The sequence below is a fragment of the Lissotriton vulgaris genome, chromosome 8 (genome assembly GCF_964263255.1).
Source record: "Lissotriton vulgaris chromosome 8, aLisVul1.2, whole genome shotgun sequence".
NCBI classification, from domain to species: domain Eukaryota; kingdom Metazoa; phylum Chordata; class Amphibia; order Caudata; family Salamandridae; genus Lissotriton; species Lissotriton vulgaris.
The window spans coordinates 408,946,854-408,972,210 of record NC_141696.1 but is presented as its reverse complement, the minus strand read 5'-3'; the positions used below and the strand labels follow the sequence as shown (position 1 = coordinate 408,972,210).

The 25,357-nt window shown below is 42.7% G+C and overlaps 1 protein-coding gene across 3 annotated transcripts in view; it reads left to right on the top strand.

The window, feature by feature from the left end:
• The first annotated feature begins 3,525 nt into the window (after positions 1–3,525).
• The window catches only part of UBE3A (ubiquitin protein ligase E3A), a 246,710-nt gene continuing 224,878 nt past the window's right edge, over positions 3,526–25,357 (top strand). The window contains exon 1 of one of the 3 annotated variants that reach the window (XM_086934175.1): positions 3,526–3,889. In XM_086934175.1, coding sequence (XP_086790301.1) covers positions 3,786–3,889 — 104 coding nt within the window. In that variant the 5' untranslated portion in view covers positions 3,526–3,785. The remainder of the gene's footprint in view (positions 3,890–25,357) is intronic. The other 2 variants (XM_086934176.1, XM_086934177.1) reach the window with 2 other exon arrangements.

The window sequence follows — 25,357 nt, the reverse complement described above, 5'->3', positions numbered from 1 at the left end:
CCTGGCTGGGTCATTTGTGATTCGCTCTCTCACCCAGGAAGGTATCATGTTGTATTCTGTTATGCATGGACAATATCTCCGCTGTGAGGTATATAAACAAACTGTGGGGGGGGGGTATCAGATCCCCGATGTTGGCGGAGATCACCAAGGATTTCAGGCACTATTGCCTAGCACATCAGATCACAGTGATTGCGGATTACCTTCCGGGCCGAGACAATGCAGTATCGGACTCGCAATCCCATCATCTGAAAGATTGCAGTGACTGAAAACTTCATCCACTTCTGTTTTGCCAGCTCCAGTCGCTGTGGGGTCTGTTCCAAATATATCTTTTTGCCTCTCTGCTGAATCATCAACTGAAGTCCTTCTTCAGTTGGAGGCCAGATCCCCTAGCGAGAGCGACTGATGCCTTCATTTAGGATTGGCCTCAGAACACCCAGTATGCATTTCCCCCATTCATCCTAATACCCAGGGTAGCGAATCAAGTTGTTCGGCAAGAAGCGGAGATTGTGATGGTCACTCCGATTTGGAAGTCGCAGCCATGGTTTCCTGTACTGGCGTGCGACTCTCCAATTCGTCTCCAGTGCTTCCCGAGGATACTCCAGGGCCCTCAGGGGGAGCTCCACCTGTTAGTCCTCGCGGGGCAGCTGTCCCTGATGGCCTGGAAGCTTTCTGGCAACAGTGGTCGTTGCCAGGAATTTTGCAAGCTTCCAGTTTTATCCAACAAGCCTGTGCCCCATCTACCAGGAAGAGATACAGTCTGCATGGAAGGCTTGGTTGGGTTGGTGCTTGGAGAGACACCTGGATCCCATGGAAGCAGAAATCTCTCACATTTAAAAAATGTTATCACAAAAAGTCACTGATGGTTTATCCTATAGATCGGTGAACAAATTCCGGTCAGCTATATCCGTGGGCCATGTACACCTAGAGGGCAGGCCGGTCGGTATGCATCCGATAGTGTGTAAACTTCTCAAAGGGATATGTACAGCGAACCCTCCTAAGGCTAAGTATACCTCTTTATGGGATGTGTCTAAAGTATTGCAGTTATTTGAACAAGGGAATAGTAATGAATTACTGTCCAGAAAACAATTGTCAGCTAAGTTGGCCATGTTGTTATGTTTATCTGCATGTCGCGGGGTTTCTGACATTAAAGTGTTAGACTTGGAAGGTAGAATATTTTCCCCTGAAGGTGTATCTTTTGTGATAACTGCTCACACTAAAACTTTTTCCAAATCTATTGATTACAATGTTTTTCCATTACATGAAAAACTCTGTGTTGTCAAATGTCTTAAAGTATATGAAGAGTCTACACGGTCACTTAGAACAGCTGGTTGTTCAAGGTTGCTAATCGCTTTACAAAAACCTTTCAAACCGGTTACCTCTGCTACGTTTGCCAGTTGGCTTAGATATGTAATGTCAGAGGCCGGTATTGACACCGATTTATTTGGAGCGCATTCAGTCAGAGGCGCTATGGCTTCAAAATCATTTATGTTGGGTACTAGTATACAAGATATCATGAAAGCGGCTGATTGGTCTTCTAGTTCCACCTTCAAACAGTTTTATTACAACCCTGCGGGTGATGTTGCTTCTGTTGTTTTGGATAAGCGTTAAACTAGCATAATCTGAAACCCCTGGTCCTGTAATAGAATAAAACATTTGCTAGCATTCGCGCCAAGAATTTTAAATTCTATTAAGGACTCATAGGAGAAGATTATCCCACCCAAGGTACTGATTATGATGCATAATTCTGTTCAAGTTGCACTCTGCTCGTTGGGCAAAGAAAGAGGAAGTGTTCAGGTGTGGACAGTTATTTATAGTGCTAGTCTCTATGGTGTTGACAATGTGACGCTAAGCATTTTGGGAATGTTTTACTTTTCAATATGTTTTGAATGTTCTTATTGATTGGCTGCTGTTAATTTTGCAGTAAAGAGAGAAAAAGCATAATCTTCACCTCTGTGTCCTTAATAGAATTGAAAATTCTTGGCGCGAATGCTAGCACATTTTTTATTCTTGAGTCAATTTAATATAGGTCAAAATTTTCCAACTCTGCTTTGTCTTACAATCGTGACACGTTTTCGCAAACTTACAACGTGAATCAAAACTGTGTCTTACAAGGAGAATTCTCACTCGCTTACAAGGACTGGTTGCAGCAAAGTTGATCCTTTGGGAACATTTGCTATTGGAAACTGTCGTCTTGAACTTGTTCATGCTCCTGCTGCTAAAGGATCATTGTTTGAAAGTTTACGTATACCGGATGATCTGGCTACTTATGTGATCAGCACCACCTCTTTCTATAAGATATGTCTTCTTTTATGCTGCGTGACAATCATCAGAACTCAATCATTCTTCAGAAGATTCGGAATAGCAGTGATAAATCTTTACTTATATAGTGTGGTTTTAAGAGTCATATACATGAATTTAATTACAAGCTTGCAAGTCAGTTGTCCAATTCCTGGTCCTCAATGGTTAGCTAGGATATTGGATCCTTATAGAACTCCTGGTGTTATGTAGTAAGGATTTTAAGAGAAATGCGGTGTGTGAATCCGGTATGCTCTGTTGTTTAAGTCTGAGAAAATTCAGTTTAGAGCGGTGTCATCTATACCGACTTCATTCAGCCTAGGTAACGTTTCGTGGTACACTGTCTCAAGATGTGCGGTTAAACGGAATTAGCTCTTCGGAGTGGGTTAAATGCAATTAGCTCTTTATGGTGTTATCTTCACACTTATCACGAAGTATTGGCTGCGCATCCAGATAAAAATGTGTGCAATGCACAAATGAAAAGCTACGATTCGCATGAAGCCCAATGTTTTTTTCTCGGTAGCACACGAAAGGGCATTAAACTTACCAACGCCGATGCAAAGACAGAGGCTTGCAAATGCCACGCTACTACTAGAGGATTTTCACAATGAGGGGCCAACTTGTGGTAAAAGAGTCTGAAAATAGAGAACTCTTGCATTCATAAAACTGACAGGTGTAGTGACTATCCAATCAAGCAGCAAGTTGACACGGTTTTCTTTTACGGCTCTTTACGACCTTAAAATGACAGTGTAGCCAGCTACAGATAAGGTCTCGCGAGAACACCGGGTAACCAGCTGCGAAGTTCGAGAGCCAATCACAAAGTTCTCTGCGGGACCAATAGACGTTATCAAGGATGGAAAACTAGGCGTCGCTGACAATGGTTTAAAATTATAGTGTGGATGGTGAAGAGGGTAAAAGTGCTTTCTGGGTCCTCTGCACTCTTTGAAAATAATAAAACAACTACTTCTGATACTTCTTTAAAGCTGTTCTACTTTTGTGTCCACTGTATTTTTCATTAATTATCGATAGCATATATGCTACAAGAGGATATTTTAAAAAACGCACGCAGTTTTGCCCGACCCAAACACGGCGACCACTCTAAATGCCGACCAACCCCGGTGCAACCTTAGCAGTGCAGTTTTACAGTACTGTAGCCGAAACTCTATGATGATCTGGAGAGCTAGCATACAGCGCTGTGCACTGTGGGATAGGCTCGCCTGGCCGGTCCTCCCAGCTTTCGCTGCCAGAGGTATCCGTGACTTGAACCAAGATGGCGGAACTCGGTTCGGGGTGACTAGAGAGTACAGTCCTCTTCCACCGCTCACCCCAGGCAGCTGCCTCTCCCCTCTCGCCCCGGAACAGCGCAGCCCCTATCACGCTCACCCCAAGCTTTGCTCATGTCCGCGCGTTCGTGCGCTCCTGCACAGTGAGCGGCCCCAAGAAGGAGCCGGGCCCGGGAGAGGCCGAGGGGCGGCGAGGCCGAGCCGCGCATGAGTTCCGACGAGCTGCCGCAGCAGCTGCAGGAGTGTCAGGGCGAAGCGCAGCCAGCTGAGGCGGGAGCCCGAGGAGACACATCCAAGCTGCCGCCCGACAGGTGGGTTGGAGGTTTGAGGGAATACCAAAGGGCGGAGCATGGGAAGGACCAGTTCACTGTCAGAACGTTTAAAAACACTCATGGTTCTGTTGAGATCAGAATGTCATTCAAGCCGGGAAAAACAATGGGTAGGAGGTTTAAATCACTGTTCTACGAGGGGTGTGTCATAGGTGTCTGCTAGCGTTTTGCTTGCCAACAGCAGAAGCAAGAGTTATTGACAAGAACTCCATAAATATAGACTCGTATATCTAATAACCCGGGACATCTCAGTAAATGTTAAGAAGTTACATTTGTTGAGCACATGGGTTGCGTGACGTTCTCTTTGATGTGGTCTGGATAAGCGTGTATTGCGTACCTACTTGTACTGTGCGATTCACAACATCAGCTGATCACCCTTTTCCTTTACGATAGACCCTTACTAGCCACTGGAGGCGCACAGTTTATAATCTGATATGCCGGGATGTGTATACCACACACCTATATATGTAGTTTAGACCTATTTTTTCCAGAAGTCAGCGAATATCAACTTGTATACGTACAAAAATAGCATGCAGGCTTTTTGATCGTAGTCTGTCATTAACTGAGCGATAACGTCTTTAAACTTCAAAGCTTCAAAGCGCAAGTGGAAGAATCACCACGTCGTTCCACTAGGCTGTCATGCAAGGAGCAGTCCAAAACTTGGCTTGGCCCTGGGTTGGTCCTTTGTTGTAAATAGGTTTCAATCTCTTTACTTGAGTATAGTCTATCTTTCTTATTGATTGCTAAGTGTACCACCCTAGAACATTACCAATGTTCCAGCATTGTGTTCTTTCCTTGCTATGATTCCAATGTTGGTCAGTATTGTTGTCACTTGCTGTTCCTGTACTACGAATAAACCTGATGGATGTTTCCCTCATCCTGTGTTCCTGTGATGATTATATTTACAACATTTTGGCGAGAGCTTGCAGTCTGACCAGTCAAGAAGAGACAAGGAACTCGTAGTAGAAAAATTCATTTTTATCGATAAATTCTCAGGACCAAGAAGCAGTGACAAAAAGGAAAAGGACTCACAGCGTGCAAAGGAAATCTGTGGTATGTAATGCCATCATTGATCAAGAATTTAAAAAAAAGTGAATTTACCGCTTATTTCATGGGCGCAAAGAGTGAGAGCGGAGTGTGTTCTGACGTCGCTTGTCAACTGTTCCGGATCGTGCCCTGTTTATTCTTGAATGTGGCGCGATGAAGTTGAAGATGCTGTTACTAAGCGCGTAATGCTGAATGTGCAAGCAAGCGCGTCATCGGAAAAGAACACCAATCATCTTAAAGCAAGCGCGTCATAATAAGGGAACACCAATGGTTTAAAAACTCACTGGAATCTATTTGTTGAATTGTGAGTCGGTCTCTTATTGGAAGGTTCATTTTAAACGTGATTGCGTACATCACGCTGGCGGCCATCTTATTGATTTGTAGAAGTGTGAACCTCGTAAGACGCTGTCTGTTGAAAAGGAAGGAGCGTTACTTCACATGGTGATACGCTCACCCACTGACAATCGGAAGGAAGGAAACTTTATTTCATACAGTACTTTGACTTGCTGTATTCATTATTACAGCAATCTCTTTATTTTAATTTTCAGTTTAGTGGCAGTATTTATCCCGACACGAACGAAGGCAAGAGGAGATATATGTCCAACAGTAAAGATCTCATATACAAGGCATTATATTATAATATGAAATATAATACAATATATTGTAGTTGTTGTTATATATAATTTTACAGGAAAAAAAATCTTCATGTACTAACATTTACTGTTTAATTTATTGGTTTTAGAATATACATACAGTTTGTGAAGGGCAAAATACATTTGTTTAGTAACATATATATACATATTTGTCTACATTACAGTTTTACAAAGGCACAACAGATAAATGTAGCCTTGCCACCACAATTTTTAAGTGAACCCGGCAATCCCCTGATTTCATGGGAAGATTGGATTGTAATGTTCTATAACTATATTGAAGCAATTGATGGGGAAGAGTTTTCTGCTAAAAGAAAAAAAGCCTTGCTTATGACCACAATTGGAAAAGAGGGTCCGAGAGTATTCAAATACCTTCCGCAAGAGTTACCTTCAGGGAGTCAAGCTCCTTTGGATGAATTCAAAGAAGCAATATCTAGACTGGAAACTAGATTTGCAAAAGAAGAGAATTTAGTATTAACTAGGTATAAGTTTTACAAGAACCAACAAAGAGATGAGGAATCTATTGATGATTTCGTTGCTAGACTGAGGGAGTTGTCAGTTAAATGCAATTTTGGGCAAATGAATGATTAATTGATACGAGATCAATTGATTGTTCAGTGCAACAAACGCAAAATCCAAGCAAGACAATGGGCGGCAAAAAACCCCACATTAAAGGTTGCTATAGATCTAGCAAAAGTAGTGGAAGAATCCGAAAAATGTATGAGAGAATTACAGAAAAGTGGGTTAGATCAGAAAGTAGCTGAGATTTCTGAAAAGAAAAATGTTATGAGTGATTGTAGTGAAGATGAGAGTACTGCCATAGCTTTCGTTAAAAAAAAAGGTTATACTTTGCAGAAGAAGAACACTGTTTTTAAGGGTCAGTACAAATGTTGTAGTAAGTGTGGTAGCTCTGCACACTCTTCAGATGCAAAGTTCTCCTTTGTGAACAATAAAGAGTGTTTGAAATGTGGAAAATTGGACATTTTTTAAAGATGTGTAAGTCGAAAGAAAAATCAAAAGTAGCTATAGTGGAGGATGCGTCTGAATTGAAGAGAGAGTTCAGTAAGTTGTTAGTAGTGCAAGATTCAGATGTTAATACTTGTCAGGAGAGAAGGGAAAAAAGACCTAAAGCAGACTTTGTGATTGATAAGAAAATCGTTAGTCTAATGGTTGATTCTGGATCAAAGTGGACCATTATTCCACAATCAATGTTGAAAGAGGTGTGGGGTGATAAGTCCTTGTTGCCCTCTGACATTTTCCCCACAGGCTTCCAGGGAGAAAGAATTGATCTTCTGGGGTTCTTTGAGAGTGATATCTGTTTTAAAAATAGATCAATCGTTGGGAAAGTTTATGTGTCAGCTGATGGACCGCCTATTCTAGGTTGGTTTCATCAGTATGATCTCTACATTATAGTTAACCCAAGAGCGGATGAACAGGTGATGGTCATAGATGACCTAAGTATAAATGACATTTTATTGGGTGCTAAAAATGTCTTTAGAAATGACCTGGGTGAGCTAAAAGGGTATGAACGTAAGATTATGTTGAAGCAGAATGCACTTCCAGTTCAGCATAAAGCGAGAAGAGTCCCAATAGCAGTGAGGGATGAAGTCAAAGGTGTTTTAGAAGAAATGCTTCAAGGGGGGATAATTGAGCCTGTTGAATCTTCAATGTGGATTTCTCCGGTTATCACCCAAAAGGCGGATAACAAGAACAGATTCTGTGTGGATCTCGGATCATTGAACAAGAGTGTGATAGCAGATGTATTCCCTTTGCCTAATATAGGTGAGCTTGTCTCAACATTAAGAGGTGCAAAGTTTTTCAGTAAACTTGACTTTAAGAGTGCATATCACCAGATTAGACAACACGAGGATTCGAAACATCTGACTGCTTTTTATAACTGGTGAAGGGACATTTCAATTCACAAGGCTACCATTTGGGCTAATTTCTGCAGCCAGTGTCTTTCAGAGGATGGTCACAGAAATTCTGAAAGGCATTGACAAAGTGTTCTTTTTTTCAAGATGACATACTGATTTTTGGAGACACTGTGGATGAACATAACCATGTGTTGAGAGCTGTTTTATCTAGGATAGATATGGCAGGTTTAACGTTCAGGAAGGAGAAATGCTCATTTATGGTACAAGAGATAGAGTATCTAGGTTATTCCATTAGTGCGCTTGGTATCAAACCAAAGAAAAATTTGTTGTCAGTTATGAATCAGCTCCCTACCCGGGGGATAAGGACCAACTAAGGTCTTTCATGGGCCTAATTGAATTTTATGCAAAGTTTGTCAAAGATTTTTCATGTAAGACTGCTGTTTTAAGGAGTTTACTTAAGAAATGAGTTAGGTTCATTTGGAGTGATGAACATACCAAGTGTTTTGATGACATTGAAAAAGAGTTGTGCAATTCTAAAGTGTTGACACCGTTTGATATTAGACGCACTTCCATTTTAATGGTGGATGCCAGTAGCATTGGTTTTGGGGCGGTTTTACTTCAAAGGCAAGGCAATGAGGAGAAGACCATAGCTTTTTTGTCTCGCCCTTTAAGTTAATTTGAGCAGAATTACTCCGTGATAGAGAGAGAGGCACTTGCTGCAGCTTGGGGTACGCAATATTTTCGAAATTACTTATGGGGTACAAAATTTATTTTGAGGCCTGACCATAAGCCCTTATTGAATGTTTTGGCTCCTGGTGGAGCAGGGAAAGGATCTCCAAGGTTAGCGAGGTTAGCGTCAAGGTTGCAAGATTTTCAGTATGATATACAGTTTGTGCATGGATGGCACAATGTTCAAGCTGATTGTTTATCGAGGCTTCCAGTAAAGGTTAACCCCTTCCATGCTGGTGACGAACCCCAGCCGTCATGCACTACGGTGCTCGTGTGCTGATGACGGCTGGGGTTCGTCACGGCCCGCCCGTGTTCGTCCGACGGCCGCACACGGGGAAAATCGCGGCCGCACGGAAGGGGTTAATGGAGATGAGTGTTGACATGCAAGAGGATAATGCAATTGCTTTTCTCCAAGATGTTGTTTCTTTGGGTGAAGGCACGTTTTCCAAGTTGGAGTGGGTCACTGGCATTGGAGGAAGATGAGACTTTGTCGAAAGTTATGGACCTTGTTAGTAAGGGAAGTAGGCGTGAGAGTGCAGTTCATCCCTCAGTGAGACCGTACATAAAAATTCTGGATGAGTTGGCAATATCAAATGGAGTTGTTTTAAAGAGGGGTGATAGGTTTGTTCCTCCATTTTCCCTAAGGAAGAAGGTGTTGAATTTAGCGCATGAAGGACACTTAGGCCAGTCTCTTACTCAGCGTAGAGTCAAGATGAATTTTTGGTGGCCTTCGATAGACTCAGATGCTGTCTTGTGTTGAGCGTTGTTTAAGTTGTAGAGAAGGTGAGAAAAGGTTGAAGATTGTGCCTAGCAAGGAAATTGGGACATTTGATGTCATAGATAAACCATGGCATAGCATATGCTTAGATTTTATAGGACCTATTGCTGAATTACCTTATGAAAAGAGGTTTGCTATTGTTGTCATTGATGTTTTCTCGAAATGGTTGTCCTTTTCATTTGTCAGAGAAATAACTACAGATTGTCCCATTGAGTTTCTTAGGAGGGTTTTCTTGGACGAAGGGTTCTTCGGTTTTGATAACTGATAATGGAACTCAGTTGACATCAAACAAAATGAAAGTATTTTAAGAGAATTGTGGAGTCGCACATCATCGTACCTGTCTGTATAATCCTCAGGGAAATGGAATTTGTGAGAGGGTGAACAGGCTAGTAAAAGGCATAATTCAAATGTATACTGCTCTGGGATGCTTTTGATGTGATAAGGTTCAAGAGATGGAATGTAAATGTAAATGTAAATGTGCTGGACTTGTAAAGCGCACAGCTGCCCGTAAGCGTCCCGGCGCTTGCTTAGGGAACCCGTCCTGGTATTCCCCTATGAGAAACCACGGCAGGGTGTCCACAAGGTGAAAGCCAGGCATCCCGCCGCGAGGGGCCGTAGTGAGATTAAGCAAGCTATTGCCCAGAGTCGCAGAGTGTGACTCCATGAGTTGAGTAGGCACCAGAGCGAGAATTGTCGAGTCTGTGGAATTTTGAGCCCGAGACCCGCCGAGGCGGGGAATCAAACCATGGTCCACGGTCGATCTCAGCTTCCGGGTCTGCCGCCTCTAGCCTATCGTTCTACACCTCACAAGAAAGATATGAAATCTCCTTTTGAATTGATGTGGGGTAGACCACCAAGCACAAAATTAATTCCTTCTTCATTAAAGAATTTAGATATTCATGTTTCTTCTCGGAATGGAACAGAACCGTGTTCAACCATTTCAGTAGGGGATCTTGTGATAGTAACACCGAGTAGGTTTTCAAAAGGTCTCACAAAATTTAGAGGAACATTTGTTGTTAGGAAAGTTTTTCCTCATTATGTTGTATTGAAAAATGGGAAGAAGTGGAATAATCACAGGGTTGCATTGTATCAAAAAAATCCTGGTTCAGATATGTATAACAAGACTTGTGATGAAGAATTGTGCAGCAATGGTTATATGTTTACAACACAAGAAAACTTCAATGTACAATCAGAGAGTAGAAGGGAGGAAGGTGATGGTGATGCTTCGCATAGTCTCAATGTGAATAGACAATTTGATTCCAGAATACCAAATGTAGTACAAGCCAACACTAATCAAGTTAGCAATTCTTTTAGAAGTTCAAGGTCTCGTCATCCACCAGTATATTTGAATGACTATATTTGTTGAGCATTTATTCTTTGTTTTGTTTGTATGTCCCAAGGGAAGGAGATGTGTTGTAAATAGGTTTTTATCTTTCATGTTGATTGCTAAGTGTACCACCCTAGAACATTACCAATGTTCCAGCATTGTGTTCTTTCCTTGCTATGATTCCAATGCTGGTCAGTTGGTGACTGGTCAGCGTTGTCACTTGCTGTTCCTGTACTACGAATAAACCTGATGGATGTTTCCCTCATCCCGTGTTCCTGTGATGATTATATTTACAACATCCTTCATACTGTGGTCTAACCCGATTTTCGTATGCCACTTGGGATTTCGCTTGTGCAGATGCGTAGCACCTCCTAGTGCTGGAAAGAGACCTAATCAGTCCGCTTGCGTATGTCACAAGTCATATGACTTAGTTTAGAAGTCTTGTATTTCTACGTGTGAGCTTATTTTGGGACACTTTTAAAATATTCAGCACGTTAAACTATTCATTTTCTATTACTATGTTAGTAACATAGGGCACAAATGAGCTACTACAGACTACCGAATCCCTGATTATAATATGTAAGCCAAGCAAGTTGCTTTCGAACACAACCGTATTGTGTAATTCCTACAGTACCTCTGCCAAGAGCATACATTGTCAGGCCGTAGCCTATAATTAGTCAACTTCTTGCGTTATGATCAGGGGGCTTATACTCTCACCCTAGTGTCATGTTCTAACGAGGGGACGTTCCTAATGTTGGAGGAGATGGAGACTGAATTGTCTTTGCACCAAACGCATTTCTTGACATACAGCGCACTTTGAACGATTGTCAGAGATGCGTGGGGCTGAGACGACACGGATTCTGCAACCCATGACATTTTACAATTTCTATTTACGATGGGAGAAACACTAGACCGATCTCCTGGTTTAATACATTTCTGATACACATGAGAAACGCTGCACACTATAAGACACTAGGGTTAGGTGTGGACGATACCTTGGGGGTAACCTTACAAATAGAGAATGGGAAAAGGCCACATACTATATGCACAATGTCTATAGGTGTGCAAGATTGAAATATACACAGTTTAACTACTTGCACTCTACTTACCTCGCATCTAGGTGATTCAATATCATGATGGGTGTTAACATTAATGCATGTTCACGCTGTCAGGCGGATTTCATGACATGGTGTGGGGGGGTGCAATATTGCATCCTTACTGGGAACAGGTGGTCACTGTCCTCAACAAAGTGGCTCATCCAGGTCTGCGGGCCACTCCCAACATGTACCTATTTGAATTATTCTCGAGGTCAGCCACAAATAGACCACACACTTCTTTCATACTTAGCCCTCAAATCTGCTAGGGAGCTCATCGCGATGCAATGGAAAGCAACAGACGCTCCAGCTATAGTGAAGTGGCAATTGAACAAATGCAAGTGGGCCACTAGCGAACATCACACACTAGTACGAAAGTAGAGAAAAAGTCTTAGGCGCCACCCCATTGGCGCGACTCCATTGCTGAACGCTGGAACGAGATCCTCACTACCTTCACACATCCAGAGCAGACCCCAAGTGAAAGTGTCTAAGTTTCTGTTTTCATTGATCAATGCAGACATGAAACCATCTATTTCCTGTCTGTGTTTAATTTTAAAAGTGGACAAATACAGAAAATTGTTCTTCTTTGGGGGTGACTCTCCATGGTGTCCTTCATTAATTCCAGGCCACCAGCTGAGAAGATGGACAGCATGAGAAGTTGAAAAAGCAGAATGAGATTTCCTTAAATACAGGCATATATTAACATTTATTTATTTATTTTGGCGGTTTTGTATAGCGCGAACAAGACCCTTGCGGGTATCAGAGCGCTTTACAGATCAAATATAGGTAATAGCATATAAACACATATAAATATAAATACAGTGGATTATATGAATACAGTACTGGGAACAATTAAAGATTAGCACATAGCTGCAGTAGTGTATAAGACAAGTTCAAGTGAATTTGGACATGAGAATCGATTTCACTTTTTTGAAAAAGGCCTCAGATGGATTGTCTCGTTTCTGGGGGTAGAGCATTCCATATCCTGGGGGCCATTCCTGAGAAGGCACGATTGTATGTTTTTTTCTTGGAGAAACATTGTGGTTTCAGTAGAAGGTTGTTAGAGCTCCTGGTAGACCTGTTGCCGCCTGATAGTACTAGTTTCTCCACTAGGTATCTCAGGGTTTTGTGATGAAGTGCCTTATGTGTCATACAGGCGATTTTTAACTGGATTCTGGCGTCAAAAGGTAGCCAGTTGAGGGCCTGAAGGCCAGGGGAAATGTGGCAGTTGCGTTTGGTGCCTTTGACCAGTCTAGCGGCTGTATTGATAGAGGCTCTGAGAGGAGCGGTCGTTGATTTGGATAGACCACAGAGTGCGACATTCCCATAGTCAACTCTGGGAATTACTAGAGACTGAACATCCTGTTTTAAGTCATTTGCGGGTATGAAGGGTTTCAGTATTCTTAGTGTGTTAATCTGAAAATGTGCACCCTTTGTTGCAGCGCTGATGTGTTTCAGCATGTTTAGTTTATCATCTAGGGTTATTCCAAGAGATTTAGCGACATCAATGATGAGAGGTTGACTGTCTAGTGCCGTCTTATGTTAATATTTGGAAAAACCAAAGGAAATGGTGGACGGAGCGTTGACAATACAAGCACTCACCCCCAGTCAACTGATCTGGGTTTAATCCATCACCGTTCTTTAGCCCACTCTGCCACCCCAGTTCAGACATGGGCATATGCAAATCAGTCTGACCCTGTGCCTCATGGGAACAGTCCAGCCCGAACTGCCAAGCCATGCCTTCCCTGGACCGGAAACAAGCTACAGAGGACCGGTTTCTGGCAGTTCAGCCTTCTTCAGCCCGGCTTGCTTGAATCCAGTGGCAAAGTGAGCAAGGGACTCACGTCTGAGCATACCCTGCCAACTTATGGCGAACAAAGAAAAACCAAAGAAAATGTTAATATTTACCTGTGATTGTAGGGTTTTGTTATATTTGGCTGCTTTCTTTGTAAAAACGAGACTGGTATCTATGTACCAGTACATGTTTATCAGTTCAATAAATGTGGAAATATAAAATGTTTGACTCCACTTATTCTCAAAATAAATATGTATAAATGACAATAGAATGGTAAAAAAAAAATAAGTACAGACGGAAGTGTTAAAAAATAATACCATAAAACCGGGAACCCTAATCATAACATGCGTCCATCACAGACGCAGATATCCTCCAACCTCAACTGACATCAGTTAAACAAGAGCCCCAGGCACTGTCCACCCACATGATGCATACTTAGGCAAGAACAAATGGTTTTATTTGAGAAACAGTTTGTAATATTGTAGCAGCTATTGCCTTAGTTCCTCGCCTCAACACGCCTAATGATAAAATGAGACAGCGCAAGATTTCACAGACTCCTCCACCTTTGTAGCAACTTTAACCGCAGCTAGCTGCGGAACGCCACAGGCTGAACATTCACATTGATAGAGATGGGTATGCAATGAGTTGTTAAAATTTGACTGATGTTACTGGAATGATGTATGACAAATGCTAACCACTGTAAAACTTAATAAGCAAAGTAAAAAAAAAATGCATGTTATGATCTTACATCTGATTTGTCATTTGCAACCTTTAACTGTTTTGCTGTACACTGTGGCAGACGTTGCTCAATTAAAGCATGTGATACAGTAACTGTATATAAGCGTCTTCCTTTTAATCACACCAATAATTCCTGAGCAATGAATTTTGACTCTTGTTGTCTTTCTTTCTCCTCTTAAAGATCAATCACATCTTTGCCACATCCCTTACATAGCCAATGTGGATTACTTATATTCTCACAGATCCTAACCTAAATAATTACCAAACTGAAGACATTTTTACAGAAGCTTGCGTATATTATTAATTTGATATGCAGAGTGCTGGGTTGTCACGCTGTTACCTCTTAGCAGCACTCTTTAATGCCCTCACTTTGAGACCTTCAATCATTGAAGAGAAGAGATGTATGTTGTAAACTTAGATTTCTTTTATGTACGCTATTTAGATTGTTGTTTTCTTGGGTACCTCTGGTAAATGTTTACTTCTCACTTTCAGACTACACAATACCTCTGCACTGTTCCATACAATTCCATTGTATATCTATGCATTCTCACCATGTAATAAATATGTAGCTTTCATATAGCCATTTCATCATCATCATCAAATTCTTTATTCGGCCGAAAAAAATAGACCATAAAAGCACATAATATCAAATACAAAACCACAGTGTTTAAATCCAAATTCACAGTAATTTAAAAACGATTAAAAGTGTGATTACATTAGTGCACTTTAGGTGTCCGAGTTCATTGTATAACTAGGTTAAAAAAGCACAAACAGACATAAACACAGGCAGAAATATACAGTTATCAAGCCAGATAGGAGGACAAAAACCTCAAATAGGGTCCGCCATGTGCTCCTAGCTATTACTAATAAATAAAATACATCTCGCTCTAACGGCATCTAATAAAAGAGGGTTCAGACAAGCAAGTTAGCCATCCATAGTTTTTCTGGCCCGAATGGCTGCTTTCAGAAAAGCGCACACAAATTAAGAAATTTTGCATGAGCTTAAAAATTGTAAGCGGAGCAGGGCTACTCTACACTGTCGAAAACCTAGCATAGGCAACAATGTCTGGATAAAGTGTGTACGTGCTAGACTGAACGATTTGCAGAAAAACAAAGTCCAAAAGTGATTGTGCAGATTGATTATCACAGGGGCAGATTAAGCCTGTGTTATCAGCGTAATCAAGGGGATAAAAAAAAGAAAGCAACCACTGAATGGATCCTGCCCTGAAACGGAAAAGAAGAGATCTCTCCCACCTGTGGAGGCTTAAAGACACATACACGGGAGGTAAGCCTGTTAATAAGGATCTGTAGTAAGTCAAAACTGAAGATTTACTAACTCGGTTTTCTTCTTAGGTCACTTATTTGACAGGCTTGCAGCAGTGACACATATTAAATAAGATATCTTATCTCCACTAAGTGACCAGTGCCGCATAAGTTCAGATTTATAGGTTTTATATAGCGCTAGATAGACCCGAGGGTATCAGAGTGCTTTCCGTGATCGAAGAACACAGTATATTCAGGTCGCTTACATAGTATGCGAGACATATTATATTTTTAGAAACACACACTCAAAAATAAACATTAAAAATCGTTAAAGCATGGAGTAACCGTATGAGCCATAAGAACAAAGTAAGATTAAGGGAAAGAAACACCTACTAAAACAGCAGCAACAAACCAACAACTAATGGATGGCCGAGACCTATAAAGAGAGAAAGTTAACAATGATCCGAATGCTTAGGTGTTAAAGTATTTGTTGAGGAGGAGGCATATCAAGTCACTTTTGAAGCAAAAGAAGAATAGGTTGCATTGTAGTTCTATATGCTGAGTGCATTTCCAGAGGGAGAGCGAGTCTGGGTTGATTTCCATATTAGTTTGGGAGGTACGAGAAGAAGTGAGTTGGAACTTCTCAAAGTTCTGGGTTTTCCAACTTTCGTGAGCTTGCTGTCTAAGTAGTTTGGGTATGTGAGTGAAGGGCTTTGTGGGTGATGCAAGCAATCTTGAAAGTACATCTTCCTTTGATGGGAAGCCAGTTGAGAACCTTGAGGGCTGGTGTGATGTGTTCAAACCGTTTAACACCTGTTAGGAGCTGCCATGTTTAGGACTGATCTAAGGGGGGCAAGGTGAGTTTTCGGCATCCCTGTGAGGGTGGCGTTACCATAGTCCAATTTGGAGAGGACGAGAGATTGGACCACCATCATGAAAGCAACCGAGGGAATGAATGGTTTAATTTTCTTGAGGTGTTTTAAGTGTGTAAAGTGCTCCTTTGGCTGAGTTTTTCATGTGATCCTTCATTGACATGTTCTAGTCCAGGATGAAGCCTAGGGACTTTGCTGAGTTGGATAGAGTGAGAGAACAATTTAATGCATTCAGGTCGCTGAGCCATTCATGGATAGGTAGGTGGTTGCTTCTAGGGGAGAACATATTTTTTCTGTTTTGTTTGGGTTAAGCTTTAAGTGGTTCGAGTTGAACCAAGATTGTATCTTGCTCAGAGTGGTGTTAAAATGTAGGATGTCACTAGGTGATTTGATTTTTTTAATAGAGCTGGGTTTCATAAGCATCTAGGTGATATTTGATCCTTGCTTGTTTCAGGATGATTTTAAGGGGTTCCATTAAGAGGTTGAAAAGGGAAGGGGAGAGAATTGAGCCCTGGGGCACACCAAGTGTGACACGTGTGGGATTCGAGAGGCAGAAGTTGATTTTGATTTGTTGCGATTAATGTTGTAGGTATGATGTGAATCATTTTAATACTGTGCTATTGATACCAGAGCCGATCTTCAGTGATTCAAGTAAGGCTGGGTGATTTACGGTATAAAGTCTGCTGATAAGTCAAGTAGGATGAGTAGGCATGCGTCACCATTGTCTAAGGATCTGTGGATGTCATCTGAGATATTGAGCATGGCAGTTTCAGTGCGGCAGCCTTTCCTGAACCTTGATTGGAAGGTGTCATGGAGGTTGAAATCCCCTATATGATGATTAAGTTGCTTTAAGACACATTTTCCATAGCTTTGGCTAGGAAAGAGAGGTTGGACATAGGACTGAGTTTGTTGAGATATATCGGATCAGCCTTGGGGTTTTTGAGAATGGGTGTGATTTGACAGAGTTGGAGGGAGTCAGGGACACAGCACGAGGCAAGAGATGCTTTGATGGTTTTTGTCCAGTACAGGGCAATGATGTGGTTGAGGTTTTGTACAATCTTGGATGGGAGTGGATCTTTCTTGTGTGAAGTGGGTTTTAATTTCGTGATAATATTGAAGTCTTCCCTTTGAGTCATGGGTGTGAAGTCAGACCATTTGGCATTGTTTGTCAGTTGGGTTCGATAATGGTTGCTGTAAGTACCTTTTAGAGCCATTTGGTCATTGGTGAGTTCAGGGGTGGAGCTGTCATGGAAGGAGGTGGGTTGGTGAGGATGGTTGGGAAGGAGGGTAGATAAGTCACTTTTAAGAAGGATTGCTCAATTTTTGTGACCAAGTCCTTATAAAAGCTGGCAATTTCTTTACAGTGTTCATTAGTGGCGATTATTTCATGTGGGGGTGAGGACTCGGTTTGACGTTTGACAATTTTGAAGAGCTCTCTGGGTCTATTCTTTGCACGGTCCAGTTGTTTGCGGAAAAAAGGCTTTTCAAGGGGTTTTGTCTCCATTGCCTTTCAGCTTGTCTAAGTTGTCGTCTCTCGTTGTTGAGATCTGGGTTAAACCAAGATTTTGATTGGATTGGTCTAGGTTGTTTTAGTTTGGGCTGTGCCACTTGGCCAAGATCTGACCATGTTTACCAAATCAACTCTACACATTGTAGGACATCTTGTCATTTACACATGTTGTCACTGACGATGCCCTATCAGGGCTCTCAAAATCGAAAAAATGGTACTAGTCCTGCAGGACTAGTACCTTAAATGTCCTCGACCTAACTGCAACCTACTTGACCCCCGTCGGTGAAAGCTGAGCAAATGTGACAAGATAACAACATTTAAAGGCATCTTTATTGCTCATTAACTTTTGAGCAATAAAAATGCCTTTAAATCTTGTTATCTTGTCACATTTGCGCCGTTTTCACAACAGAGGACAAAAGTTGGTTTGTTTCCCCACTCGCCAGAAAGGGCGAGTAGGACCTAAAAACAGCTCGACCTTGTTAAATTTAGCTCGACTATGCGAGCGGTCGAGTGGAATTTTCTAGCCCTGCCTATAACACTTCACCTGCTGCACACTCGAGGAGGGGGAATCGGGTACATTTATAGAGACTCGCTAACCCTCTCCCAGCTAAAGATTCGAGAAGTACCGGGATTTGAACTGATGGGTTTTACAGTCAAACAGCAGGAGTTGATACTCTGCTCGGGTGTCCTATGTTACCGTCCCCCGGGACCGGCACCTTCCATATCTCTCTTCATTGACCTGATTTATGAACTCTCTAGCTCCCACTCCAAGTTACTGATTCTTTGAGATTTTAATCTGTGGGCAGGCAGTTTGCTGGACAATGCATTCTTTTCCCTTAGCCAAGCCTGTATAGATATCAATTTAGAACAGTTGGTGAACGCCTCCACGCATCGAAAAGGCCACACCCTGGACTTAATGTTTGCGGACCCACAGTGGGTATCATTAGATGATATCAAGTGCCAGTTTTGGACAGACCACTCTCTGATTATGTTTTCCCTTTGTTCAGAGGACCATATTTCGCGAAAGGCTGGATTACCCCTAGCCAAGCTAGAGAGACCTTGGTCCCGAATTCTCAAAACCTCTCCTCTGCCGAACATCTCAGGTAAGGACTTTAAGCTGGGCAACACAGCTGAAGAGAGTTATACTCTCTTCTGCCAGTCCATATCGAGTTCGCTGGATAAGTTGGCACCCCTTCGGAAGGCACGAGGGAGGGTGAACCGAGCTAGCCCTTGGTACACGAGCGAATTACGCCAGCTTAAACTTGACTGTAAACGCGAAGAAAGGGCTTGGAGGAAACAGTATTTAGACTCGGAGAAAATGGTATTTAGGTCTGCTATACAAAAATACAAGGCTCAGATCAAGATGGCTAAAGCGATCTATCTTGAATCCACCTTGAATCAGGCCCCAAACAAGGCACAGGCCCTCTTTAAAATCGTTAGGGACCTTGCCCACCCTACGTGTGTGGCTAGCGCAGTCCCTTCATCGCAAGCTCTGTGCGACTCACTTGCGGATGCCTTCGAGGAGAAAATCCGTAAAATCCTGGAGGGTCTGCAGGACCCAGTTAAATACACCACTGGTGTGGGAGCTCCGGAGGAGATGGCCAGTCGACCCCTGCAGAGGGTCGCTCACCTCTGTTTGGAAGCTCCGGCCACGCCCTCCAGTCGACCCCGACCAGAGGACCAGCCCCTCAGCCTGGGAGCTCCGGCGATGGAAGCCAGTCGACCCCAGCTGAGTAGTTTTCCTTCCCCCCCTTTGGATCTGGCCCTCAGCTTGGGAGCTCCGGCGATTGAGGCCAGTCGACACCAGCTGAGTGGCTTTCCCCCTCCCTCTTTGGATCCGGCCCTCAGTCTGGGAGCTCCGGCGAGTGAGGCCAGTCGACCCCAGCTGAGCAGCTTTCCCCTTCCCTCTCTGGAGGAGTTTGGCAGTCTAGCCCTCACGATTTCATCTGGCTCGCCTCTTGATCCTCTTCCTCCAAAACTCTGGAAGGTGTTTCAAGAGGATCTCTTCCAGCCCTTGCATGCCATCTGTTGCCAGTCGTTTGAAACAGGGACTGTACCGGGCTGCTGGAAGAAGGCAGTGGTATCTCCGCTCTTAAAAAAACCTACGCTCGACCCTGTGTGCCTTTCCAACTACCGGCCAATCTCCCTGCTTCCTTTTCCAGTCAAAATCATGGAAAAATGAGTTACCCGCACTCTGTCCGGCTTCTTAGAAGGGAACACCTGGTTGGATGAGACGCAATTCGGTTTTCGCCCAGCTCACGGGACGGAATCCGCGTTGGTGACCGTGTTAGACAATCTGCGGACGCGAGTCGACAGTGGTCGGGCAGCATTTTTGGTGTTGCTCGATATGTCGGCCGCGTTCGACACGGTCAGTCATCCTACCTTGATTTCGAGGTTGGAAGAATTTCGGGGTCAAAGACAAGGCCAGGGACTGGTTAATCTCCTACTTGGACAGCCGTCAGCAACGGGTTTCGTTCCCTCCCTTCAGCTCAGAGGAGCGGAGAGTGGGACAAGGAGTACCTCAGGGCTCAGCCATCAGCCCTATACTCTTTAATATCTACCTCCGCCCTCTAGTCCAGCTCATTAAATCATTTGGGATCTCCGCATTTAATTATGCGGATGATACCCAGCTGGTCTTTTCTCTGGAGGGACAGGATGCAGTCCCATTGGAGACTTTTCACCGGTGCATGCAGGCTACAGCGGAATGGCTCCGTCTGAACTCGTTACAGTTCAATGGAACCAAGACAGAGGTCCTGCACTGCTCCACTGACTGAGTTCCCCGAGATCTCCCAGATGACTTTTGGCCCCCGTCCTTTTCAGAGACGGTGTCAGCCGCACAATCGGCGCGTAATCTGGGCGTCATTTTTGGGCCCAACCTGCAGCTGGATCTGCACGTAAATAAGACCACCTCAACGTGCATGATGCTGATCCGCATGCTGCGCAAGGTTTTACCCCTCCTCCCTGAGCAAGCCAGACCAGAAGTAGTGCGAAGTACCATCCTAAGTCGACTTGACTATTGTAACGCACTGCTTCTGGAGGCCCCGGTAACACTTCTGGGCAAGCTTCAAAGGGTGCAAAATATGGCTGCCAAACTCGCCCTTTCCCGCCCCTACCACAGCTCTTCTACGGCAGCGTTACAGGAACTCCATTGGCTGCCGGTCCATTTACGTGTCCGATACAAAGCAGCGTGTATTGTGTTCAGGGCTCTCCATGGCCTGGGCCCAATCCCTCTGCGGCGAATGTTTGCCTGGTACCTTCCTTCCCGAGCTTTACGTTCCTCGTCGTCCAGGCTACTTGTAGTTCCGCGCTTCCAGAGAGTGAGGATGGGTGGCCGCTCGTTCAGAGTAGCGGCGGCCAAACTCTGGAACTCTCTGCCAATATCCCTGAGAAGTCTTGAGGATCTCTTAGCCTTCAGAAAGGCACTGAAAACTTACCTTTTTCCTTGGACAGGTTGAGCTACTGAATTGCTGGATCATGGGTCAAAGCGCCAGGATGCCCTTGGTGGTGACAGGTTTGCGCTATATAAGTATACCACAATACAATACAATACAATGTAATAACATACGCTAACCGAGAACACTTGTGCCAATTCAAACTCTTTATTCCGCTGAGCAATGCCCAAGCCATAAAAGATGAAAAATACACAAACATACCGAATTCCGTTCATCAAAATACATTGATAACACTCATTAAAGGTATACAACTAAAAAGGCAACTAATAGCCAGTATGCCACATGATCCATTAATAACAATGCAAGCACAGTACCCCTGCAACCAGCCAAAAAATGTAAATATCTAAAAACCCATAAAACTTAACTTGGGCCATATCATTGTCTCTTTAAAATATGGTTCTGCAAAGCCAAACTTCTAACTGACTTCCCCCAAATATTTAGCAATCGAGTTACAAATTAAATGGGTTGGTACTTGTTGCAAATACCTCAGAGATTACAAACATTGTGAAAAATGTAAACATTTTAACAAAAGGGGAATAAAGCTTTTCCTAAGATTTACATAGAACCCACAAAAAAAGAGTAAACGTAAAGTAACTTTCCTTTGAATGACAGTCACCTCGGCAAGTCAAACGACTAGGCATGGTTCAGTGGGAAAGACGCAAGGACATTTTTATAATGTTTAGAAGAAATCTAGTTGAAAGGAACCTATGCTTTTCATTTGTGACCAAATTGACATATGGTCACATGCCACTGCAGATTAGTAAAGCGGCATGACAGTTAAGTCCCCTTCGATTAATCTGTTCACCTTCTGATGTTGGCTTTATATGAAATCAAAAAACCTTTAAAATTATCCCTGTTAATTGTCTGCAGGTTTATCAAAATATTTTCATAAACCGAACTTCTGGCGCACTCTTCAGATTTACTCCAATCAAGGAATGTTCCCTGCTAAATCTAAACCTATGCAATTCTTTGCTATGTCCCTATTTGACACAGCCTTTGATTTCGTACACATAGAATGCCACAGAAGTAAAGTTGTTATAGCCGTTAGAATATCTTCTATGAAGGGCAACCCTAACTCTTGATGGCAAATAGTAGAGAAGCTACTTGGGTTGATCACCAGAAGACTTTTGAGATACAAATTTTTCCACCCTCTGTAAATCAGTGATGTTTACATGACCCTAAACCCCTGCCCCATAGTTTTCTACTGTGACACATTTAGCAGCATACACCTCCAATAGACCTTTCACCGGCTTTCGACCCAGCTTTGTGGCAAAACCCTTTACTACCAATATTGCTTTCTCAAAATACCATTTCCTGATGTTTCTTTAAGTGGCCACAATTATTCAGACTATCAAAAGGGATGCCTAGTTAAGAGAAAGTATCATTTGTGTCAATTATATTACCATTTAGAAAATAGACACAATTTATTTTTAGCTAGTCCTAAAATCATGGGGAAGGTCCTATCGCAATTTGCGCTCAGTTTAAGATTCTGCATAAAGGTCACAAAATTATCCAAGAGGCGCTGTAATTCACTTCCTGTCCATGCCATAAGTACCGCATCAGCTGCATAAAGGAGGGTGGGCGGAGAACGTGGGCCTACCTGTACATAATCGCCCTGCCCTGTAATAAGACATTTTTCAGTTTAATATATAAGAATAGGAAGTGTGCCATAACACCTCCCTGCCTCACTCTTCTGGAAACCCCAAACTGTTCCATTCACTCTCCGTTTACCCAACACCGGACTCTCTTCTTGGTGTTGGTGTGTAACTACCTTAAAATTCGAACTGCTTTGCATGTTTAAGTTAGGGTGTGAGACAGTAGGCAGTTGAAGGATTCTTTTTGAGGTCTATGAGGTTGTCCATTTGTATTTAGGAATAAAGTATTTTATAATTGGTAATATTTCTCAACTTTGCACTTGGCCATTGGACCTGACTTATTATATGTCAATGTGTCTTCTGCTGCCTTCATACATTGTCACACACCATGACCAATGTCAGCCTCACCTGATGCCCCACATGGTCTACGTCATTTGCACACACTGTCAGAACTTAACCTGATGAATGCCAGTTGCACACTATTACAGCAAGCAATCTAATACACAAATGAATCCTGTCTTTCTGAAGTGCACAACTGCCTAACAGCATGGTGTTTGAGACTGTATGATATAATGCGAGAGCTGAAAATTATACCTAGCAGCCTCACTACATATGGCACTGGTCATTGTTGACATTGAAACTTGTGTTGAGAGCATCAATGTGACACTCAACCTAAAATCCTAAAACAAAATATTCCCTTCTTACTACTCGCTAACCCTCATGTACATTTTCCCATGTGCTCAAATGGTAGCCACTGGGGATGCCCAGACGTGGGTCCCAGGCACTCCACACCACTGGAGTCAAGCTAGCCGGGCTGATGAGAGGTGTTACCTCGAAACCGGTCCGGTCCTCGGATGCTTGATTCCGTTCTGGGAAGGACATGGCTTTTGTAGTTCGGACTGGACTGTTCCCATGGGGCAACAGGGTCAGAGCTGATTTGCATATCGCCATTGTCTAACCCAGGGTGGTGTGGAGTGCAAAAAAACGATGGATTTGGGCCCAGATCTTTTGACTGGGGGAATGTGTGACATTGATCCACATTCGGTCCATCACTTGTTGTTTTTGCAAATGGTAGCCACATCACCAATATACACAACTCCTCTTAGCCATATCCATTACACTCCCATGTACTCCATCCACCATCAACTCTGTTCTCTATGGTGAAAGTACTGTCAGGATCTATCACATTGTCTCTTACCCAAGTTCCTTGCACCCTTACCTGATCATACGACTTCATTTCCTATGGTCATTTTAGTGACACCCTACATGCTGCTCTAAACACACAGTTTCTAGACTGTACATTTAACCCACAATTACTGCATTTCCAGCACTGGATAGCTCCAAATGTCAAACTTCTAAAGAATACGATACACTTCTAAGCTGATTATTTACCTTGTGAAGCTCTCGTCGTCTTTCTAGATAGATGCCCTTGATGTAGTCAAAATTAACGGCTATCTGTTCGTAATCACAGTCTAAAATATTTACAAAACCTATACCAAACCAAATGCTCACTGCTTGCAGTCCAGCACACCACTATTTCACAATCAGCCCTCATTGCTGATCAGCATGCAAAGAATATGAATGGTCAAGGCACTGATCCCACAACCGCCAACACAATGCGGAAATACTGAAGGAGCAAATGTACTCCAAATTTTGACTTATGATAAACAACTTTAAAAACTCAACGTATTCAGATGGACAAATGATGCTAATATATGAACTGAGCCCTGAAGAAGTCCCTGTCGGGCGGAACACGCTGGCTACTGTTTGACGTGATTTTAAAGAAAAAAAGACAAAGATTTACTGAAAGAAGAAACTATCTTCACATGCGTCTGTCACTTAATGATAATATTCATGAATATCGATTGAAATTGAAAATTATGCACAATAAATATGTCTTATTACGTATCCATAACAAATTTTCAGATTGGGTGCTGAACCACTATCTTGTCACTCATTGCTGTTCACTTTGCTGGTTTTCATATTGAGGAACAAAATATTAGATCTACCCTCTTCTATCGGCTTTCTGTACCTCTTTTATCTGCCCTCCGTAACTCTTTCATCCTTCTCCATTATCAGACCTACTCCATTCCTTTCACCTCATTTACAACTAAGTCCTCAAGGGAGTAAAAATCCCTTTCTAATCTCCTAAACCCTCTTGTTCTTTCTCTGACTCATTTGCATTGAGCTCTTTGCTCCTGCTTTCTCACTTCGCTGTCCCCGTTTTCCACCAGTCTCTAGCTACCAGTGTTTTCCAGACCGTGTTTAAAGTTTGCTCTGGTACTACTGCTGTTGGAAGAAGCCAAAGCTCCAAAATTACTCCTCAGTATTCCATTTTGCATTCTTTTCCAGAGTCTTTAAGTGTCCACTCTCCATCCATTCACCTATACTATAAGCTACTATACCTCTTCAGGCTGATGCCCATACTTTTCACTTCACCAAATGTACTCTTTTCCATCTCTCTAGTTACATGGTTCAGTCTTTCATTTTCTTCCTTCCAACATACTTTCCCTTCTTGAACTGCCAGGTTCTTTTTTCAAGGTTCACTGTTCTGTCTTTCTCAATAATCTTATGATCCAGCACTGACTGTACTACCCGCACATGTGTACTTTTTGGCTATTTCTTTGGTAAAATCTCTCCTTTCTTATACACTTCTCTCCCAGTTTGGTGTCCTCCTGGCTCCGGTGGCCTTTACCCTTCTTCCTGTACACCGCCTCCGTGGGTAA